The 23,737-nt window shown below is 46.4% G+C and overlaps 1 protein-coding gene across 1 annotated transcript in view; it reads left to right on the top strand.

The window, feature by feature from the left end:
- The window catches only part of CALCR (calcitonin receptor), a 2,001,221-nt gene that overhangs the window by 967,653 nt on the left and 1,009,831 nt on the right, over positions 1-23,737 (top strand). The window contains exon 7 of the mRNA XM_078664409.1: positions 21,029-21,120. Within this exon, the coding sequence (XP_078520535.1) occupies positions 21,029-21,120 (92 nt within the window). The remainder of the gene's footprint in view (positions 1-21,028; positions 21,121-23,737) is intronic.

The raw sequence follows: 23,737 nt of genomic DNA, 5'->3' as shown, positions 1-23,737 counted from the left end.
GAGAGCGTCGCGCCACACTTGGAAGACTACTTGAGTGACCATTGGGAGCCTTTTCCGGATGCCCGCCGAGTATAAGATAGTATGCAGCGTGTCCGGGTCCATCAGGTACCTCTCTAGGGCATAGGCCGGGTCGCCTCGATCCCCGTACCACCATTCATTGAGAACTAGTAGGTGTGACGCCTGATAGTAGGACTGGACATCAGATGTGGCCAGCCCCCCACAGTAGGTCGACAGGAAGCAGGTGCGGAGTGCCACCCTCACTGCTCCCCCAGTCCACAAGAACCGACCCAATGCCGAGTTGACCTGCCTAAACCACTGCGGTGAGATTGGATACGGGTGATTCTGTAGTTGGTACAGAATACGAGGTAGAGCTACCATCTTAAAGATGGCCGAGCGGCCATATACATTCAAGGGCATCCTGGACCACGTCTGCATGTCCAACCGTATTTTGTCCCACACTGGTAGCACATTGCGGGACCATGAGACTCCCGGCACATCCGTCACAAAGACGCCTAAGTATTTAAGACCTCCCGCCGCCTCTTGAAGGGCCGAGGCCCAAGGGCCCAGGACTCCGCTATCTCCCAGGACCCACAATTTCGATTTCTGCACATTGAGCGTGAGGCCAGATACCTCGCCGAAGATACGCATTATATCAAGGACCCTTGGCCCCGATCTATTAAGGTCCGTAAGAAAGAAAAGAACATCATCGGCATAAAGCGCGATTCTGTCGGACGGACCCCCCACCCATTCCATGCCTCGCAACTGAGCGTCCATCCTCACCCAAGCCGCCAGCGGCTCCATTGCCAAGGCAAACAGGTAAGGCGAAAGAGGGCACCCCTGCCGGGTACCTCGGCCTATAAGGAATGAGCTGGAGACCGCCCCCGCTACCCTCACCGCCGCTGTCAGGTCCGTTTACAGTAAGTGAACGTAAGACAGGAAACGCGGGCCCAGATTGAGTCGGAGAAGGAGCGCCCGAATATACGACCAACTTAGTGAATCGAATGCTCTATCTATATCCGCTAGCAGAAGGGCCGCGGGGATGCCTGCCGCCCGCGCCGCCTCCACTACTAACTGCGCGCGCCGAATATTATGCCTCGTTGCCCTGTGGGGCATGAAGCCGGCCTGGTCTAGATGGACTAGGGTTACTCATTTTTAACATCCCTTGCAAGCTATCACGTTTTTGGCATTATATGGATTTATGAGGTATTTAAATTGCACCAACCCAATCAAAAAGCAGTGCAGCTCTGACTGTTCGGAAGATACACGATTAGTTAATCTCAAGAAATTCAGATGAAGCTTTGATTAACGTCTTTTTTGTTTGAGGTTGAATTTTAATCTAGCTAATTAAACTACACCACACTACAATCCTTTCCTTCCTCTTCAATTTCCAATCTCTTCAGTGTTGAAATAAAAGGATTTGAACTACCATTTTTGTCTCATAAAATTAAAAGTTTACTATTGTGATTTTTCTTGAAACAAATCTAGGTTTAATGTGTGTTTGCTTCAATGGAATTTAAACAAAACGCATGATACATTTAGCTGACACTCTAATCCATCTGTTATTTACTACCTATGGCAGTACTTTTATTATATATTATACTTGTCTTTCACACAGTGCTATACACTGCACAAGCATCTTTTCTAAACGTCTATAAATAACAAGTGCTATTGTTACCGAGTTGAATCATGCATCTGCTGACACTGGAAGGATGAAATGCTGAGTCATCCTAGCTGGATCTGAACCCTGATCTGCAGCTCGCCACATATTTCTTATGTCAGCGATTACCTTTTAATTGCCTGCGACCAGCATATGTTGTTTGGGTCCCTCGGCCGCTATTTGGTGAACCCAGTGTTTTTTTGCTTTTTCTGGGTGATTCAGTTTTCCTCTCAGCAAGAGCCTTATGCATAGTGTAGCTAGAATGTCATGCAATCTGTTTAATTAGCAATCAGATACATATTACATTAGTGCATCTGCAATTAGTTATATGGTCCTTGAGAAAACTCCGGTAGCAAAATAAATTGACGCATTACTCGGATGAAATTGACACCAGTGTGATTTGCTGTGCACTCCAGCACGGAGCATATAACCGAAACCCATAGGCAGTAAATAACCGCTTCCCGCGAGTAAATATGACATTTTATAATGAGTAGTGAAAGGAAATTGGTGCACAATTGGAATGATGGGTCGTTCTGAAGTTATATTTTAGAAAAGCAAGGTACGGTGTTACACATTGTAAAACAAGAACATCGAGTGCAACCTTTACAAGCAACATATTTACCTTTGGGAAGTCTTCTAGGTTGTAATACATTACATCATTTATATAGCTTATTTTTTACATTTCTTGAATAGAAGTAACCATATGTATTCTTTGCTCACACCAAAGAGCGTTTCAGACCGCAATGGGCCATTCCCTCTCAGCTCAAGAACAAAGAGAGGACGGGTCCTAACGGCCAGAGCTGCCGTCTTTGGGGCTAAGGAACCAAGTTAGAGTCTCGAGGTCGGCTCAATATCCTGGGATTCAGGGCAAATCGCTTCATCTCCTTGTGCCTACCAAAAATGAATGTGTCCTTGTAACTGATACTCATGTAAAGCACTCAATAGCTTTGGGTCACCATTGCTGTATAAAATTGCAAAAAAAATTTATTAAATGTTTAGCTTTTAACCTAAACAAATCATATGTTGGCGACCGAACCCTTGCCTGGTCATACATGATGGAGCCTGGCTCACTATCCTTTACCAGAGAAAACAGGCTGTTGACCCCTGCCACCTCTTCCAGAAGGTTTTTATCAGCCGAATAATTGAGAATTTCTCTACAAAGGTAATCAGCCACATTATGAATCCTATAGTAATTCTTGAAGCTTGATCTCAGGATTGCTGGACTCAAGCTGGACGAACTGTCTTGGTTATACATGTGTGTACAGGGATGGGTTTAGCGCTGGTGGTGCCCGGTGTGCCAATCTTTTTTGACACGGCCCCTCTCCATGACCTCCTCATCGGATTCCCTAACTACCATCTGGCACAAGTGCCCCTCTTTTGTCTATAGTCCCTATCTCACATACATTTCATTTGTTTTAAAATTCTGATGAAAGCTGACTTTAGTAATCTACTCAGCTATCCACATAAAATACAGATCTGTTCTTTGCAGCAGGCATATTAACCCTCTGCACTTTATGGGGACAAAACTGCCACTAGACAAAACTTCGATCTTTCTATCTAGCAGGAACATTAATCACAAGAGATACATTGACATTTTTAATGGTGCCTGAAAGTTGGACGCACAGGAATGATGCATCAGGGGTTTTAAATCGTAAGTTATTGCCAAACACAGCGCTTGCCTGAGGTTAGTGCCCAACCTCCAGGTCAACACCTAGCGCAGCCGCAACTGTAACACTGTCCTAAAGCTCACACTGTATGTGTAATATGTATTGCTTCCCGCCAAACATTTGTGGATTGGCATCAGGGCAGAGTGAGCACAGTTTAGTTTGATGTGTGGAGTGAGCACAGTTTTGTTTGTTGTGCAGAGAGCACAGTGCATAGTTTATTTTGCCATGCACAGTAAGGACAGTTTATATTGCTATGCACAGTAAACACAATTTAGTTTGCCATGCACAGTGAGCACAGTTTATTTTGACATGCAGAGTGAGCACAGTTTAGTTTGCCATGCACAGTGAGCACAGTTTACTTTGCAGGGCACAGTAAGCACAGTTTAGATTGCCATGAAAAGTGAGCATAGTTTAGATTGCTATGATCAGTGAGTGCAGTTTAGATTGCCATGCACAGTGAGAGCAGTTTATATTGCCATGAACAGCGAGTGCAGTTTAGATTGCCATGCACAGTGAGCGCAGTTTAGATTGCCATACACAGTGAGCACAATTTAGATTGCCATGCACAGAGAGCGCAGTTTATATTGCCAAGAACAGTGAGTGCAGTTTAGATTGCCATGCATAGTGAGCGCGGTTTATATTGCCATGAGCAGTTTCAGTTTAGATTGCCATACACAGTGAGCAGTTTAGATTGCCATGAAGTGAGTGCAGTTTAGATTGCCATGACGTGAGTGCAGTTTAGATTGCCATGAACAGTGAGTGCAGTTTAGATTGCCAAACACAGTGAGCACAGATTAGATTGATATGAACAGTGAGCACAGTTTAGATTGCCATGAACAGTGAGTGTAGTTTAGATTGCCATACACAGTGAGCACAGATTAGATTGATATGAACAGTGAGCACAGTTTAGATTGCCATGAACAGTGAGTGCAGTTTAGATTGCCATACACAGTGAGCACAGTTTAGATTGCCATGAACAGTGAGCGCAGTTTAGATTTCCATACACAGTGAGCACAGTTTACATTGCCATGAACAGTGAGTGCAGTTTAGATTGCCATACACAGGAGCGCAGTTTAGATCGCCATGAACAGTAAGTGCAGTTTAGATTGCCATACACAGTGAGCACAGATTAGATTGATATGAACAGTGAGCACAGTTTAGATTGCCATGAACAGTGAGCGCAGTTTAGATTTCCATACACAGTGAGCACAGTTTACATTGCCATGAACAGTGAGTGCAGTTTAGATTGCCATACACAGGAGCGCAGTTTAGATTGCCATACACAGTGAGTGCAGTTTAGGTTGCCATACACAGTGAGTGCAGTTTAGATTGCCATGTACAGAGCAGTTTATGTTGCCCTACACAGGGAGCACACTTTAGTTTGCTCGATAATAAATAAACATAACCTCCTTGTTACTTTTTCCCTTTCCAAATTTGAAAAGCCCCTCCCCCTCGTGACCTCCTGTTTTAGTTGTGTCTTGTAGACACCCAGGAGGTCGCAACTTAGTTGTAGCTGCATCACAGTTTTCATTTTCTGGCAGCAAGCCGAGTTTTGTTTGTGGAGGCGGTGTGCTGCTGAAAGGGAAATATGTGGGGACAAACCCCTCTTGGGCTGCGGATCGCGTGATAGAGAGGCACAGGAGTCTCCCTGTGTTCCAGGACAGCGCGCGCTGAGAACGTTTATCGGCGTCCTTCTGTTTGGCAATGCTTGGCCCCAGGGAATGATTTACAGCTGGGATTAGAGGCAGCTAATTGACTCAAGAAGTCAGGCTGGTTGGCGTTAGGACTCATGGAATGGGGGTGCCGAGGTAGACTGTGTCTCCTGGGCTGCTGTAGTGCTGGGGAAGTTGCCTACCAATACATTTTTGCCATCAAGTGTCACAGGGTGGCTCATGGTTATTAGGGCTCGGGCCTACGTCACACGAAGTGGGGCGGGGCTTCCGAGCTCTAATGGTATAAAAAAAAAAAGTTCAGTAAGGGCTGTGGGCTTCCGCATTCCAGAAAGCGCGCCGTTTTTGCCTGTGGTATTCTGCCATGTGAATGGTAATTGGTCCAGGCATGGCTGTGTTTAAGTAAGGCAGCACGCCATAGGGCTTTGGAATTTTTGCAATGTCCACTTCCTGCATAAAGTGTTCGGACACGCGCAGAAGAATACATAAATCCTCAATTACCAGCTGTCAGAGGTGCCGGTAATTGAAGGCAGATGGTGCTGGGAGCGTGTGCACTGCTGTGTTTTTTTCCCTTGAGCTCTGTGTGCGCGCCGGCAAACCCGCGCCTGCTCTTTGACTGAGGTAGGCTAAACAAGCATTGGCAAAGCAAATAGGACTCTCCTATACAAAATCTGTTGGTTTTGTCAGGGATATGTTTAGCCATGTTGTACAGCAGCCTGGCTAGTAGTGAGGGCAGAGTAGTGAGGGCAGAGTAGTGAGGGCAAAGAGTAGGGAGTGCAGAGTAGGGAGTGCAGAGTGCAGAGTAGTGAGGGCAGAGTAGTGAGTGCAGAGTAGGGAGGGCAGAGTGCAGAGTAGGGAGGGCAGAGTGCAGAGTAGTGAGGGCAGAGTAGTGAGGGCAGAGTAGTGAGGGCAGAGTGCAGAGTAGGGAGGGCAGAGTAGTGAGGGCAGAGTAGTGAGGGCAGAGTAGGGAGGGCAGAGTAGGGAGGGCAGAGTAGTGAGGGCAGAGGGCAGAGTAGTGAGGGCAGAGTAGTGAGGGCAGAGTAGTGAGGGCAGAGTAGTGAGGGCCGAGTAGGGAGGGCCGAGTAGGGAGGGCCGAGTAGGGAGTGCAGAGTAGGGAGAGGAGAAGTGAGTAGTGAGTAGAGTAGTGAGTAGTGAGTTGAGTAGTGGGTAGAGTAGTGAGTAGTGAGTAGAGTAGTGAGTAGTGAGTAGAGTAGTGAGTAGAGTAGTGAGTAGTGAGTAGAGTAGTGAGTAGTGAGTAGAGTAGTGAGTGCAGAGTAGTGAGTAGTGAGTGCAGAGTAGTGAGTAGTGAGTAGAGTAGTGAGTAGTGAGTGCAGAGTAGTGAGTAGTGAGTGCAGAGTAGTGAGTAGTGAGTAGAGCAGTGAGTAGTGAGTAGAGCAGTGAGTAGAGTAGTGAGTAGAGTAGTGAGTAGAGTAGTGAGTAGTGAGTGCAGAGTAGTGAGTGCAGAGTAGTGTAGTGAGTAGTGAGTAGAGTAGTGAGTAGAGTAGTGAGTAGTGAGTAGAGTAGTGAGTAGTGAGTAGAGTAGTGAGTAGAGTAGTGAGTAGAGTAGTGAGTAGAGTAGTGAGTAGTGAGTAGAGTAGTGAGTGCAGAGTAGTGAGTAGTGAGTGCAGAGTAGTGAGTAGTGAGTGCAGAGTAGTGAGTAGTGAGTAGAGTAGTGAGTAGTGAGTAGAGCAGTGAGTAGTGAGTAGAGTAGTGAGTAGAGTAGTGAGTAGTGAGTGCAGAGTAGTGAGTAGTGAGTGCAGAGTAGTGTAGTGAGTAGTGAGTAGAGTAGTGAGTAGTGAGTAGAGTAGTGAGTAGTGAGTAGAGTAGTGAGTAGTGAGTAGAGTAGTGAGTGCAGAGTAGTGAGTAGTGAGTAGAATAGTGAGTAGAGTAGTGAGTAGTGAGTAGAGTAGTGAGTAGTGAGTAGAGTAGTGAGTAGTGAGTGCAGAGTAGTGAGTAGTGAGTGCAGAGTAGTGAGTAGAGCAGTGAGTAGTGAGTAGAGCAGTGAGTAGTGAGTAGAGCAGTGAGTAGTGAGTAGAGTAGTGAGTAGTGAGTAGAGTAGTGAGTAGAGTAGTGAGTAGAGTAGTGAGTAGAGTAGTGAGTAGTGCAGAGTAGTGAGTAGTGAGTAGAGTAGTGAGTAGTGAGTAGAGTAGTGAGTAGTGAGTAGAGTAGTGAGTAGTGAGTAGAGCAGTGAGTAGTGAGTAGAGTAGTGAGTAGAGTAGTGAGTAGAGTAGTGAGTAGAGTAGTGAGTAGAGTAGTGTGCAGAGTAGTGTGCAGAGTAGTGAGTAGAGTAGTGAGTAGAGTAGTGGGACGAAGTGGTGCGGGGCTTCCGAGCTCTAATGGTATAAAAAAAAAAAGTTCAGTAAGGGCTGTGGGCTTCCGCATTCCAGAAAGCGCGCCGTTTTTGCCTGTGGTATTCTGCCATGTGAATGGTAATTGGTCCAGGCATGGCTGTGTTTAAGTAAGGCAGCACGCCATAGGGCTTTGGAATTTTTGCAATGTCCACTTCCTGCATAAAGTGTTCGGACACGCGCAGAAGAATACATAAATCCTCAATTACCAGCTGTCCGAGGTGCCGGTAATTGAAGGCAGATGGTGCTGGGAGCGTGTGCACTGCTGTGTTTTTTTTCCCTTGAGCTCTGTGTGCGCGCCGGCAAACCCGCGCCTGCGCTTTGACTGAGGTAGGCTAAACAAGCATTGGCAAAGCAAATAGGACTCTCCTATACAAAATCTGTTGGTTTTGTCAGGGATATGTTTAGCCATGTTGTACAGCAGCCTGGCTAGTAGTGCAGAGTAGTGAGGGCAGAGTAGTGAGGGCAGAGTAGTGAGGGCAGAGTAGGGAGTGCAGAGTAGGGAGTGCAGAGTAGGGAGTGCAGAGTAGGGAGTGCAGAGTAGGGAGTGCAGAGTGCAGAGTAGTGAGGGCAGAGTAGTGAGTGCAGAGTAGTGAGGGCAGAGTGCAGAGTAGGGAGGGCAGAGTGCAGAGTAGTGAGGGCAGAGTAGTGAGGGCAGAGTAGTGAGGGCAGAGTGCAGAGTAGGGAGGGCAGAGTGCAGAGTAGTGAGGGCAGAGTAGTGAGGGCAGAGTAGTAAAGGCAGAGTGGTGAGGGCAGAGTAGTGAGGGCAGAGTAGTGAGGGCAGAGTAGTGAGGGCAGAGTAGTGAGGGCAGAGTAGGGAGGGCAGAGTAGGGAGGGCAGAGTAGGGAGGGCAGAGTAGTGAGGGCAGAGTAGTGAGGGCAGAGGGCAGAGTAGTGAGGGCAGAGTAGTGAGGGCCGAGTAGTGAGGGCCGAGTAGTGAGGGCCGAGTAGGGAGGGCCGAGTAGGGAGGGCCGAGTAGGGAGGGCCGAGTAGGGAGGGCAGAGTAGGGAGGGCAGAGTAGGGAGAGGAGAAGTGAGTAGTGAGTAGAGTAGTGAGTAGTGAGTTGAGTAGTGAGTAGTGAGTAGAGTAGTGAGTAGTGAGTAGAGTAGTGAGTAGTGAGTAGAGTAGTGAGCAGAGTAGTGAGTAGAGTAGTGAGTAGAGTAGTGAGTAGTGAGTGCAGAGTAGTGAGTAGTGAGTGCAGAGTAGTGAGTAGTGAGTAGAGTAGTGAGTAGTGAGTGCAGAGTAGTGAGTAGTGAGTGCAGAGTAGTGAGTAGTGAGTAGAGCAGTGAGTAGAGCAGTGAGTAGTGAGTAGAGTAGTGAGTAGTGAGTAGAGTAGTGAGTAGAGTAGTGAGTAGAGTAGTGAGTAGTGAGTGCAGAGTAGTGAGTAGTGAGTGCAGAGTAGTGTAGTGAGTAGTGAGTAGAGTAGTGAGTAGAGTAGTGAGTAGAGTAGTGAGTAGTGAGTAGAGTAGTGAGTAGAGTAGTGAGTAGTGAGTAGTGAGTAGTGAGTAGAGTAGTGAGTAGAGTAGTGAGTAGTGAGTAGAGTAGTGAGTAGTGAGTGCAGAGTAGTGAGTAGTGAGTAGAGTAGTGAGTAGAGTAGTGAGTAGTGAGTAGAGTAGTGAGTAGAGTAGTGAGTAGTGAGTAGAGTAGTGAGTAGTGAGTGCAGAGTAGTGAGTAGTGAGTAGAGCAGTGAGTAGTGAGTAGAGCAGTGAGTAGTGAGTAGAGTAGTGAGTAGAGTAGTGAGTAGAGTAGTGAGTAGTGAGTGCAGAGTAGTGAGTAGTGAGTGCAGAGTAGTGTAGTGAGTAGTGAGTAGAGTAGTGAGTAGAGTAGTGAGTAGTGAGTAGAGTAGTGAGTAGAGTAGTGAGTAGTGAGTAGTGAGTAGAGTAGTGAGTGCAGAGTAGTGAGTAGAGTAGTGAGTAGTGAGTAGAGTAGTGAGTAGTGAGTAGAGTAGTGAGTAGTGAGTGCAGAGTAGTGAGTAGTGAGTAGAGCAGTGAGTAGTGAGTAGAGCAGTGAGTAGTGAGTAGAGTAGTGAGTAGTGAGTAGAGTAGTGAGTAGTGAGTAGAGTAGTGAGTAGTGAGCAGAGTAGTCAGTAGAGTAGTGAGTAGTGCAGAGTAGTGAGTAGTGAGTAGTGAGTAGATTAGTGAGTAGAGTAGTGAGTAGTGAGTAGTGAGTAGAGTAGTGAGTAGTGAGTAGAGTAGTGAGTAGTGAGTGCAGAGTAGTGAGTAGTGAGTAGAGCAGTGAGTAGTGAGTAGAGCAGTGAGTAGTGAGTAGAGTAGTGAGTAGAGCAGTGAGTAGTGAGTAGAGTAGTGAGTAGAGTAGAGTAGTGAGTAGAGTAGTGAGTAGAGTAGTGTGCAGAGTAGTGAGTAGAGTAGTGTGCAGAGTAGTGAGTAGAGTAGTGAGTAGAGTAGTGTGCAGAGTAGTGAGTAGAGTAGTGAGTAGAGTAGTGAGTAGAGTAGTGAGTAGAGTAGTGAGTAGTGAGTAGAGTAGTGAGTAGAGTAGTGAGTAGAGTAGTGAGTAGAGTAGTGAGTAGAGTAGTGAGTAGTGAGCAGAGTAGTGAGTAGTGAGCAGAGTAGTGAGCAGAGTAGAGTAGTGAGTAGAGTAGTGAGTAGAGTAGTGAGTAGAGTAGTGAGTAGAGTAGTGAGTAGAGTAGTGAGGTGAGTAGAGTAGTGAGTAAAGTAGTGAGAAGAGTAGTGAGGTGAGTAGAGTAGTGAGTAAAGTAGTGAGTGCAGAGTAGTGAGTAGAGAAGTGAGTGCAGAGTAGTGAGTTGAGTAGTGAGTAGAGTAGTGAGTAGAGTAGTGAGTAGAGTAGTGAGGTGAGTAGAGTAGTGAGTAAAGTAGTGAGTAGAGTAGTGAGGTGAGTAGAGTAGTGAGTAAAGTAGTGAGTGCAGAGTAGTGAGTAGAGAAGTGAGTAGTGAGTAGAGTAGTGAGTAGTGAGTAGTGAGTAGAGTAGTGAGTAGAGTAGTGAGTAGTGAGTAGAGTAGTGAGTAGAGTAGTGAGTAGTGAGTAGAGTAGTGAGTAGTGTAGTGAGTAGTGAGTAGAGTAGAGTAGTGAGTAGAGTAGTGAGTAGAGTAGTGAGTAGTGAGTAGTGAGTAGAGTAGTGAGTAGAGTAGTGAGTAGTGAGTAGAGTAGTGAGTAGTGAGTGCAGAGTAGTGAGTAGTGAGTAGAGTAGTGAGTGGTGAGTAGAGTAGTGAGTAGTGAGTAGAGTAGTGAGTAGAGTAGTGAGTAGAGTAGTGAGTAGTGAGTGCAGAGTAGTGAGTAGTGAATGCAGAGTAGTGAGTAGAGTAGTGAGTAGAGTAGTGAGTAGAGTAGTGAGTAGAGTAGTGAGTAGAGTAGTGAGTTGAGTAGTGAGTGCAGAGTAGTGAGTGCAGAGTAGTGAGTAGGGAGTAGAGTAGTGAGTAGTGAGTAGAGTAGTGAGTAGTGAGTAGAGTAGTGAGTAGAGTAGTGAGTAGAGTAGTGAGTGCAGAGTAGTGAGTAGTGAGTAGAGTAGTGAGTAGTGAGTAGAGTAGTGAGTAGTGAGTGCAGAGTAGTGAGTAGTGAGTGCAGAGTAGTGAGTAGTGAGTAGAGCAGTGAGTAGTGAGTAGAGCAGTGAGTAGTGAGTAGAGTAGTGAGTAGAGTAGTGAGTAGAGTAGTGAGTAGAGTAGTGTGCAGAGTAGTGAGTAGTGAGTGCAGAGTAGTGAGTAGAGTAGTGAGTAGTGAGTGCAGAGTAGTGAGTGCAGAGTAGTGAGTAGTGAGTAGAGCAGTGAGTAGTGAGTAGAGTAGTGAGTAGAGTAGTGAGTAGAGTAGTGAGTAGAGTAGTGAGTAGAGTAGTGTGCAGAGTAGTGTGCAGAGTAGTGAGTGCAGAGTAGTGAGTAGTGAGTAGTGAGTAGTGAGTAGAGTAGTGAGTAGAGTAGTGAGTAATGAGCAGAGTAGTGAGTAGAGTAGTGAGTAGAGTAGTGAGTAGAGTAGTGAGTAGTGAGTGCAGAGTAGTGAGTTGAGTAGTGAGTAGAGTAGAGTAGTGAGTAGAGTAGTGAGGTGAGTAGTGAGTAGAGTAGTGAGGTGAGTAGAGTAGTGAGTAAAGTAGTGAGTGCAGAGTAGTGAGTAGAGAAGTGAGTAGAGTAGTGAGTAGTGAGTAGAGTAGTGAGTAGTGAGTAGAAAGTAGTGAGTAGAGTAGTGAGTAGAGTAGTGAGTGGAGAGTAGTGAGTAGTGAGCAGAGTAGTGAGTAGTGAGCAGAGTAGTGAGTAGTGAGCAGAGTAGTGAGTAGTGAGCAGAGTAGTGAGTAGTGAGTGCAGAGTAGTGAGTAGAGTAGTGAGTAGTGAGTGCAGAGTAGTGAGTAGTGAGTAGAGTAGTGAGTAGTGTAGTGAGTAGTGTAGTGAGTAGTGTAGTGAGTAGAGTAGTGAGTAGAGTAGTGAGTAGTGAGTAGAGTAGTGAGTAGTGAGTAGAGAGTAAAGTAGTGAGTGCAGAGTAGTGAGTAGAGAAGTGAGTAGTGAGTAGAGTAGTGAGTAGTGAGTGCAGAGTAGTGAGTGGAGAGTAGTGAGGTGAGTAGTGAGTAGTGAGTGGAGAGTACTGAGGTGAGTAGTGAGTAGTGAGTGCAGAGTAGTGAGTGCAGAGTAGTGAGTGCAGATTAGTGAGTGCAGAGTAGTGAGTAGATTAGTGAGTAGAGTAGTGAGTAGAGTAGTGAGTAGAGTAGTGAGTAGTGAGTGCAGAGTAGTGAGTAGAGTAGAGTAGTGAGTAGGACATCACAGGCAGCAGCTGTGCAAGCTTCTTACACTCAGAAGGAGACCACAGGCAGCTGAGTTGCAAGCTTCTCCCACTCACAAGAAGGACATCACAAACAGCAGCGGTGCAAGCTTCTCACACTCACAAGAAGGACATCACAAACAGCAGCGGTGCAAGTTTTTCACACTCACAAGGAGACCACAGGCAGCTGAGGTGCAAGCTTCTCCCACTCACAAGGAGGACATCACAAGCAGCAGCGGTTCAAGCTTCTCACACTCACAAGAACGACAGCACAGGCAGCAGCAGTGCAAGCTACTTACACTCACAAGGAGACGACAGGCAGCAGAGGTGCAAGCTTCTCACACTCGCAAGAACGACATCACAAGCAGCAGTGGTGCAAGCTTCCCTTACACACTCACAGCAGGTACTGTGCCAAGGCAGCAGCAGCAACAGAGCAAGAGTCCCTTACAAAGAACAGGCACAGCACAGAGATGCACAATGCAATCTTCTCATACTCACAGGCAGCAGCGGTGCAAGCTTCTCACACTCACACGAAGGACATCACAGGCAGCAGCTGTGCAAGCTTGTTACACTCACAAGGAGACCACAGGCAGCTGAGGTGCAAGCTTCTCCCACTCACAAGAAGGACATCACAAGCAGCAGCGGTGCAAGCTTCCCTCACACTCACAGAAGGTACTGTGCCAAGGCAGCAGCAGCAACAGAGCAAGAGTCCCTTATAAAGAACAGGCACAGCACAGAGATGCACAATGCAATCTTCTCATACTCACAGGCAGCAGCTGTGCAAGCTTCTCACACTCACAAGAACGACATCACAGGCAGCAGCAGTGCAAGCTTCTTACACGCACAAGAAGGACATCACAGGCAGCAGCAGTGCAAGCTTCTTACACTCACAAGGAGACCACAGGCAGCAGAGGTGCAAGCTTCTCCCACTCACAAGAGGACCTCACAAGCAGCAGCGGTGCAAGCTTCTCACACTCACAAGAACGACATCACAGGCAGCAGCAGTGCAAGCTTCTTACACTCACAAGGAGACCACAGGCAGCAGAGGTGCAAGCTTCTCACACTCACAAGAAGGACAACACAGGCAGTAACGGTGCAATATTCTCACACTCACAAGGAGATCACTGGCAGTACACACCACATGAACACACTCCATAACACATAGCAACAATACATTGGCATTTACAATGCCATTAGCTCAAACTCAAATAAATCCGAGCCCGATTGCATTTCTAATGCTTGTTTTATTTTCTGTTATCAGCACAGCTGGGCTCATAAAGGCTGATTATTGTGGGGCTGCAGTAGCACCTTGTACATTGGATATGGCGGTATGTGCACGTGTAGGCTAATGTTTTAAATATTGCATTATGGTCAGCAGAACAGGGGTACTAAAAGGAGCCCTAGTTTCTGTCATTTGTGGTTTCTTCCATGCTGCACGGCAGGATTTTCTGCTGTGGAGAGCAGGCAGTGTGCGCAGAGGAGGTAGATGATTTCTGTCCATTCTGCCTCTGATGGGAGCTTGCCTGCGGCCCAGAGATCTAAGAAGCCCAGAGAACAGTCCCCTGCCAGTCCTTCAAATTTGAATGAGGGCCTAGTCCAGTCCATGACTGAGGTGGCGGCGGCTAAGTCTTTTGCTTCCAAGCCGAAGAAGAAGGAAAAAAAAGCAGCACCTTCCAGAATAAAGGGAGAGATGTAGGATTCTTCCTCAGATTCAGCGTTGGAGGGTCCTAATTCTTCTCCTTATTGAAAGTACATTTTCAGAGAGGATTTGGTCCAGATTTAGGATCATGTCAGAAATTTTGAAGTAACCTGGGCTTCGAGGAGCCATCGGCCCAGACAGATGAAGAGGGTCTTTTCCCTCAGTATGTCAAACCTTCACTTTTGTCTCTCCCTCTTCATAAGAGGATAAATGACATACTCTTCAGGTTTTCAAAGGAGGTGGATCAATCCAGTATTTCAAGGTTCCTCCAAAAGATATACACCCTAAATTGAGGGGAGGAGGTATTTCTGTCCAACATTAGGGTGGATTCAAATCTGGCACCTTTGATTGGCAGATTAGCAATTACCCAGAGAACTGCTCTCCTGCAGACGCTGTGGATCGCAAGATTGATGGCACTACAAATAAGTCTTTTGCTGCCAGTTCTATATCCATGAATGTGGCTACTTCTGCAGCATACACAGCATAGCCTTTAGTAAAGAACTTTGAGTCTCTATCTTTTGCCATCCAGGAGAATGTAGACAGCTCTGGGTACTAACACTACGAGGAATGTTTACTGAGCTGACGTATGAGTGAAAGTCATTATAAAACACCCACAAAAGGGTGAAAGAAGAAAAATATATCACAGTGAAAGAAAGCATTATCCTTTCCACATGATGGTGATGTGAATATATGAGGGGATAAATGATAAAAATCTATTATTTATCCACGTTGTTTTTCATTTCAGGTTATTTTGCAGGATATATTAGTGGTATATTTTGGTTAAATTGCCCGGCCAGGGTACAGAGAAGAGTACTTGTGACAAGCAGGCATATGTACATTTATAATATCACCCATTGAGGAGCAACAGGGATCGTTCTGGTCCTGAGGAAGAAAGCCAAGGGGAGAGCTTCTGAAACATGTCGGCCTTGTAGAAAGTGACCAATCAAAGTACACCATCTACACCTCCCCATTTTTTACTATTCTCAGCTAGGGAAGTCAATAAAGTATATTTTTTCCACCAGCCAGAGAATTTTTAAATCATCACATATATATTTTTAACGATCCCATGCACTACACATATACACTTGTCACTAAATTAAGTGCTCCCGCTTCTACGTAGGTAGTAGCACGCTCCGTCCTGAAGAGGGGCAGGAAGACCCCAATGACACTGAATCAGGTTTCAGTGTGTGAGGGGCATTTTAAAAAATTTTGAACACTGCACTTCCTGTAAGTAAGAGAAGGTCTTCTGATTTTTCCAGACACCATCATTTAAACACCTTAAGTAAGATTAGGAACACACTTATGCACATATATATGTTCATGTAGATAATGGTAGAATCCCTTTGTTGAATTACGATATCAAGAGGAGGAGGATTCTACCTTTTTCCTATTCACTCCCCCCTTTGATATTTTGATGATCCCCTCAAATACAGCAATACAGCTAGACCACATGCCAGTTGGTACATGGAGGCACCCAGACTGATGAAACAAACCTGTAAACAGCTAGAGTGTAAATGGAGAACGATTTTAGATAATGCAGGTAGGAACACATCTAAATCTGTCCTAAAATGCTACAAATTAAATAATCTGGATGAACAAATACACTGCTCTGACGGACAGAATTGATGCCAGCACTACGGAAGCAATTAAATCTTTTCCATTGTGAAAGATTTCACCTCACCTGCTACTGCCTCCAACTTGATGTACCTCTCCAATAATCTCTCTCAATAATAACATTCTCACAATTTAAAGCATTTTCAACTAACAATCAGCCTGTCAGACCTCACCAAATGCCTTCTGATCTTATCCAAAGATCCAATGCTAACCACATGGTCCATCACCATCCCAGAAGAAACTGCCGCCACAATGAAGTTCATCCACTCAGGGGCCGCATCGGACCATTGCCCCCACCACACCCACTCCAGAGGACTGTTACCCATTAGCTCCATAATTAAATCCTTTCAGCATACCTTCATCTCTTCTGCAACCTTCCTAAATGCTTGGAAACATGCAATTGTCCTACCATTGCTGAAAAAACCTGTGCAGACCCTGCAACACTTACCAAATAAAGACCGATCCAGTGCCTGGATCAAGTTCAATACCTGCATGACTGAAATTGACCACTGGATAAAGACCAAAATCCTGATCGTCGAGAAGACAAATCACAGTCGGACACTGCCTGGTGACCAACAGAGCTAGAACCAACACCCCCCCACCACCCACACCAAGAACCTCAGGATCATCATCAACAGCAATTCAACATGAAGGACCAAGTCTGTGCCTTTAACACCTCATGGTTCCATACCCTGAAGATGCTGAGAATGATTTCCAGAGGGCTCCCAATCAGCACCCGGAAAATGGTCACACACGATACAAGCAAAATGGACAATGAGAACACCCTCAATATAAAACTCATCAGAAGGCTGCAGAACCCGCAGAACCTGATGGCCCGAATGACTTTCAACCACCCACGCCACACTCACAAATCACACCACATTTGAAGAAACTCCACTGGCAAAGGATTAGCAGACAAGCATGTAAGAAATGTGTTTACTCGTTAAGGGTTTAGGAAACCCTTCTCAAGCAGCAACCACAATTCTTCTCAGAGTGAAAGCACAAGAGAATCCTAAATTGACCTGTGCTCAACCCTCGGGTAGCTTGGCAGAATGTCTGGGAGGAATACATAAAGTTCAAGTGCCAACTAGACCTAATCATGTGACCCAGGGTACAAGCTGCAGGCAAAAAATTGTTAGGATAAAGAACATGTTGACTTTCCACAAGTGGTATTTTCAGAATTGTGAATTAAAATGCTACTTTACCCTTAAAGATGATTTAAATTACGGGGCCTCAGACACCAAACATAATATTTCAACCTGCTTCCAAACACAAGTTATCCCTTATGAAATGTAATAAGGTTCCAAACGTTATCCCATGGTAGAGGTAGGCCTCAGAGTAGTAAAAAACGAATTTGTGAGCTTTTCACTGCCAAGACATGTAAAACTTAAAAATACAAATCCAACTTTTTTAATACAATGTACCCTGCACTATGAGCTGGTTAGGACCCACCCAAGGGGTGACATATATATTAAAAAGGGAGTTTTAGGCGTCGCAAATGGTTTATTATTCCATATTGAATTGGCAGTTTAGAACTGTACACAGAGGCTGCAATGGCAGGCATGAGATATGTTTTTAAAGGGCTTCTAAGGTAAGTGAGCACAATAAGTGCTGCAGGCTCACTAATAGCCTTTAATTTACCAGCCCAGGATATAGGGTTTGCCACTTTACTAGGGACTTACAGGTAAAGTAAATATGCCAATCAGGTGTAAGCCAATTTTACCATGTTTATGGGAGTGAGCAGAAGCACTTTAGTACTGGTTAGCAGTGATTATGTATGCAACGTCCTAAGGCCAACAGAAACAAATTCATCAAAACAGGAGGAGAGAAAGCAAAATCTTTGGGGAAAACCCACATCAAAGATATCATGTCTAATACCTTCTTTATTCAGCCCCACCGTCTTGGAGTTCTGAGTACTCTGCTTTTTAAAAGCAGCTGCGTGTTGTAAAGGTTTTGAGACCAGAAATGGACTGTTACTGTATTTTTTGCATTCAGCTCTTCCCTAAACTGGAGTAGGGTGATGCATTCCTGAGGGAAACAGGTGTGTTGTTCTGGATCCTAGCCACATGGATGGAGAAGACTTATTGCCTCTTTCAAGCACCTCAGAGATGAGGAGCTTGTCAGACATTTAGCTCATTATACAGGTGGTGCTTGCTCTCTAGATGAAGGGCATGCTTTGAAGATCGTGCAATCCAGTAAGCGGAGACAGTAGAGTTAAATTATCAACCCTGCATTTTCATATTTTTGTTTGTTGTGTATTATGTTGTGTGTATGTAGCTCTAGCCTGGCATAGGTCTGGCAAGTGGGTATTTGGAGAGCCAGGTCTTCTGCCTCCTGCAGATTTCAAGAATTGGAGATGCAGTTCTGATGCGTAACAGCAGATAGTTCCAGGCTTTGGCATTGATGTAGAAGGCTCAACCACTGGTGCTTGTTCTGTGCACATGTTGGATTTGTGCAAGAAGGAGTCCAGCCGAGTGAAGGTGTCTGTTAGGTTTGAGAAATTACATTTGTTTATTGAGGTAAGCTATCCATCTATAGGGAATCACTGGGCTGCAAAGCATGGGAGGCAGGGGTGAAAGATTGTGAGAGCTGCCAATTCTCCCTTAAATTCTCCCCTACCTGCACGCTGACAGGTCTCCTAGTTTATCGTCCACCTGGGAGTGTGGGGGAGTTTACATCTTCGCTTATGGAAACTACCACTCTCCTGGCCTCGGCTTCGGCCAACTTTATTCTGTTGGGAGATCTCAACTGCCATTTTGATGAGGTAACTGACCCTATGGCAACTAATTTGATGAGCGAGCTGACTGCCCTGGAGATGAATCTGATAAACACCGGGCCCACACATGATGAAGGGCACCTTTTGGACCCGTTCTTTACGAACATGGTGGGTTTATCAGCTATGCCCCCTCTCGTTCTTCCCTGGTCTGACCACTCACTGATCATGGCAAACTGGGAGATAAAGGAAGATGATACCCTCCCACCCAGGAAATTTAGAATAGACAGGGCATGGTCAAGGCTCCCGGTAGAGGCCTGGAAGGCCCGGTTGGAGGGCTCCCAGCCCGAGAAAGGTCAGGATCCAGTGACTGCAGACACTATGATGAGGAAATGGCTGACCAACGCAGTGGACCATGTGCTTCCACTCAAGAAGATGCTTATTAGGGATAAGAGAGTGGGGTCCGCCCCATGGTATTCCCAGAGCTTAGAACCCTGAGAAAGAACTGTAAACGGGCGGAAAGACTATGGAGGAAGAACCCGGAGATAGAGAGCAGGGAAAAATACCGTAGGGAATTAAGGACGTATAAACTTGCTATACGCGCTGCAAAGACCTCCTTTTTTGGGGAGAGAGTGAGCCATGCTGCGTCCTCATCCAGGGAAGCCTTTCTAGTGATGAAGGAGCTTCTTAAACCACCGGATCCCATTCTTGTTCACGACAGACCAAAGGAAAAATGTCTGGAATTGGCCACTTACTTTAAAGATAAAATTGATACCATTATTAGTTCTCTCCCCCCGGTGATGGGAACCCCGACCCCGTCTGAGGACCTAAGCATGTCGGAAAATCTATTGACGTCTTTTGGCCCCGTAACCTCAGGCGAAGTACTGAAGGTCCTCGGGAGCTTGAAGAGTGGCTCGCCTCGAGACCCAGTCCCAATGCGGTATTTAAAGCAGGCTGCCCCATCGATAGGAGAGCCTTTGACCGATTTGGTCAATCTCTCCTTCGCTCATGGCTCGGTACCGCCGGACTGGAAGAGCGCAGTCGTTAAAGCGCTTCTGAAGAAGCCTGGCTTAGATCCACAGAACCTAGCCAATTTCAGGCCCATCTCCTTGCTACCAGGGATTAGTAAGGTTGCCGAGAAACTTGTTAATCGCCAACTGTCCAACTTTCTCGAGGAGAATGGCCGGTTGAGGGACTCCCAGACAGGATTCCGACCGGGTCATGGAACCGACACGGCTCTGCTAGAAGTTGTAGAGGAGGCCAGAAGCACTTTGGATACAGGGGGGTCAGTGGCAGTGATCCTCCTGGACCTAAGTGCGGCCTTCGATACTGTCAACCATGGAGTGTTGACACAACGCCTAGCAGAGTCAGGTGTCACAGGAGTGGCCCTGGAATGGCTGGCCTCTTTTCTGGAGGGGCGGACCTTCGAGGTTTGGGAAGGCAACGCGAAATCTCCTCCCCTTCCGCTTCACTGTGGGGTGCCTCAGGGCTCATCTCTGAGCCCCACGTTATTTAACGTGTATATGGCACCCCTGGAGGGTGTGGTGTCTCCGTTTGGCTTTAAGACCATAAGCTATGCGGATGACACTCAGCTAGTGGTGGGTCTGACACAGCTGGAGAAACAGCCTGAAACGCTCCACTCATGCCTAAGAGAGGTGTTTGACTGGATGACCAGGTCATCGCTCAAATTGAACGGCTCAAAAACTGAGCTGATGATCTTGGGTCACTCAAGTTTTGCCCTCTCGCCGAGCAGCTGGCCCAACTGTATGGGCACTCCGCCTGACCCAAAGAAGGAGATTAAGAGCCTGGGGGTCTGGCTGGAGCCTGATCTGTCCTTTAGGACACACGCCAAGAAGATCGCTGGCGTGTGTTATGGACTGCTCCGATCGGCCCGTAAGGTCCTCCCCCTCTTACCTGAATTTTCCCGGAAGCTGTTAGTCCAAGGTCTGGTCATCTCACGCCTGGACTACAGTAATGCACTCTTTCTTGGAGCACCGGAAGCAACGTTCAAAATCCTGCAACAAGTGCAGAACGCGGCAGCCAGGCTGCTGCGGAACGTTCCGGCCAGGCAATCAGCCAGGCCCGCTCTAAAGGCACTCCATTGGCTCCCGGTCAAAGAGAGAGTGACCTTCAAGGCCCTCTGTATTGCTCACAAGAGCATTCAGGGGAAAGGACCTGCTATTCTGAAGGACATGATTCGGCCCTATAAGCCCACTAGAGCCTTACGCTCCGATAATAAACACCTCCTTCAGATAAAGAGAATTAGGAGAGCCCGTTCAGGTGGCAGGAGCTTTTCTGTTCATACTGCACACGCCTGGAACTCCCTCCCACTCTCACTACGCTCTGAACCAAACCTGCTCAGGTTTCGGAAACATCTTAAAACTTATCTATTTCCAGAATAATTCCAGATCTGTTCTGCTCCACACAGGTAGCTTGTTCTGATTCTCTATAAGCGCTGGGATGCCTCTGGGTAACCGTGCGCGGTACAAAATTCGTTAATAATAATAATAATAATAATAAGCTGGGCCCGTGCTGTGTAGAGCTTTGAAGGTGTCTGTGAGAAGGCTGAACTGGGTTTGTTTCTACATTGGAAGTCAGTCATTCCATGTCATGAAAAATGTTTCTTAATCCTATTGTTTTATGGCTCTTAGATCACAATGTATCAAAATGCATTAAGTATCTCTCAAAGACTGAGTCAGGTACGAAAACCTGATATACAGTGTTTTTGGAGAGAACTTCTCTGGTACATATATCATTTTTTAACATGTTGCACGCTTTATGTATGACAATACTTGTCTCTTTAATAGTCTAACGTGATCATAAACTTTTATGCATCTTAAGCAAAATAAATCATTTTTGAATTTGTGATTTAAATACAATAGTAGGTTGCTTTTAGAACTTTCCTTGTAACTGTAAACTGACTAATCGTTACATTTGTCTTTTCTGCAGATGGCTTACATACTTTACTACATGGCGATCGTAGGCCATGCGCTGTCAATAGCGTCACTTCTAATTTCCCTAGGAATTTTCTTTTATTTCAAGTAAGTGTTTTCTTCATTTGATATGTTATATATTTCATCCTTTATGTGGGAATGTGACACTTTTGAATAAGTGCTAAATGGTAAAGTTACCGTTTTCTTCACATTGTAGTGACCCCTTTTCCCAGAAATCATTGCACCTCGTGTCACTCACACTAGGTTGGGAAGTCAAGTGTAATTTATATGATATGACCAGTTCTATGTTCTTTTATAATATTATGCATAAACAATAGGAATCCACTATTACAATGGAAGGGTTTCCCTACAACGTTTTGGAGCACCCAGTGTTGGTAAAATACCCCTCACACACCAAAAGGACCCTTGGTGTCATGCTTCATCATTGGGGTCTACGCACCTCTCTACGGGATGCGGCGTGCTGCGACCTACGATTGCGCGGGAGCACTTTTTTAGATGACTATGTGTGGTGAATGTGAGGGTTTTTGTTTTATGTGCATGAGTGGTGAGGTTATCGGCGAGTGATGTTTAAAAAGGGCCTGGCTCGTGGGGTGGACTCAAAAATAATTTTAATGGGCCCCCGGGCTGGCGCTATTAAAAGGGGAAAGAAGCGGAGGTGTGGTATGCAGGGCAATGTGCATCACCTCCTGTGTGTGTGTGTCAACATGTTTCGGAGTTAGAACTCCTTCTTCAGAACGGGGTACACAAATCCCCACCTTACTCACATTTCTCTACTTAAAAATTTGATTTATTTACAAAAGTGAGATATAGTGCAGGTTATGCAATGTACCTACAAAATTTGATTTCTTTTGTCGCTATACCTGCAAAGGAAGGGGACAACATTTTTTTTCTGGTGGTCCACTCCTTAGCATACATTAGGCTCAGTGACCTGTGGGAAAATTGGTGCGGGCTTCGATCTCTAGACAAGGGATGTCATTCTATGCGTGAAATCGTGCCTGGCGTGAAAAAGAGACAAGGACAAGACATACATACACTCAACATATAGCACACACTCTAAAAATTAAGTTGGTTGCTCATCAAATGGCCTTGTGGTGGTGATAAGGTTCAAGAGTTTAAGTTAATACAGTAAAAAGCACAAAAAGAGCATACTGTTATGTATCAATTCCAGTGCCTCATGAGCCTCAGGAACATAGGGGTCCTCGTGCCGGTTCGCTACCTGTGAATGATGCAGAATTTGAGCGTTCTGAAGTACTTACATTGTCGCTTGACTAATAGTCTGATTCCCATTGTTTGTAATCTCACGAAGCCTAAGAGAATATGCCTCCTGACTGCCCCATACGCGGCTCCGCTGAGAGTGCGGTGTCTGCTGGTAGGGTCTCATGTTATATACTCGGTGTGATTGCCAATTAGCCTTGTAATCGACAATTAAGTAGTCGGATGTTCTCTTACTTGGGTATTCCGGTGTTCGTGGCCGCGTAGCACCTGTGTAGACTGGCCGTGTTCACCGCGCATGCGCGTTAGTATGCGGTCTCTAACCAGAGCCTGCACGAATCATCAGTGTTTCACTACTGGATCATGCGCGGCGCATGTGCCTCGTGAAGTGGTGATTTTTGGCTCACATGTTGGAAATGTAAATACATAATCTGGTATCACTATGAAAATGCCTCGAGCCCCCGAGGTTTTTTGGGGTATTGAAAGAGAGGAGATGATTATGCTAAGGGTTGGATACATCGTACAGAATCCCAGACTTTCTGGGAAAGGGGGTCACTTAGGTAATGCTACTGTTCATTGGGGGTTTTGGCGCCTCGGTGGGTGAGGTATTCCTGTCGGTGCCCCGCGGACTGGCTCTGTTGCGCGAACTGCTGTGGTTGTTGGGGGCTCAGTCTTCCACTGCTCACCGGCGGCTCCGTGTTCTGGGGCGGTTGTCTGCTGCTGTGGTGTTTGTTCATTGGGACCGTCGGCACGTGTTCCCCCTGGTGTGTCTTGCACTGGGGCTTTGGGTTCCGGCATCTCTGGATTGTGTGCTGTTGTTTCCGGGGGGGGGGTGTGGCCATTGTCCGTGGGTTGTCCTGATGGCTGGTGGTTCAGGCCTCTTGCTTCAGGCCTCTTGCTCGGCTGTCCTTTTGAGTCCCAGGAGTGGTTCTCTTGAGACTGTATTGGTATTGATGGGAGTTTAATGACCAAGGAGCTATTGCTCAATGGTGAGTCTTGTGCCTCTGATGGCACAGGCTCACACTGGACAAGGGTTCGGATCCTGCCTAGGCTTTCATTGCATCCCATGGTGGTAATAGTTCATGAGGTGCTTTCATTCAAACCAAGGAGCTATAGCTTGTTGGTAAGTATTGTGCCTCTGCTGGCACAGGCTCACGCTGGACAGGGGTTTGAATCCCGCCTATGCTTTCTGTGTATCCCGGGGTCGGTTCAGTTGACCTTGTGTCCTTCTGAGGTTCGTGATAGGCCGGTCGGACTGTGCGGTGGTGGTGTGTTATGTCATCCGCCGTTGGCATGCGTGGTTGGCTTCCCTTGATGGCTGAGCTGTTGTGAAGGGTGGCGGTTTCTACCTTGTGGTCCCTTTGGGCTTTACGTCTGCCAGGGGTTTTGGTCTCGTGGCGGCTTGCCTGCGCGGGGTGTTTTCCTCCCTGTCCGAGTTGGGCCTGTCACTGGTGGTGGTTGGTGGCCTGATGGCCTGGTTTGGGGTCCTGTT

The sequence above is a fragment of the Lissotriton helveticus genome, chromosome 10 (assembly GCF_964261635.1).
Source record: "Lissotriton helveticus chromosome 10, aLisHel1.1, whole genome shotgun sequence".
Taxonomy (NCBI): domain Eukaryota; kingdom Metazoa; phylum Chordata; class Amphibia; order Caudata; family Salamandridae; genus Lissotriton; species Lissotriton helveticus.
This window is presented reverse-complemented; position numbering and strand designations above follow the sequence as displayed.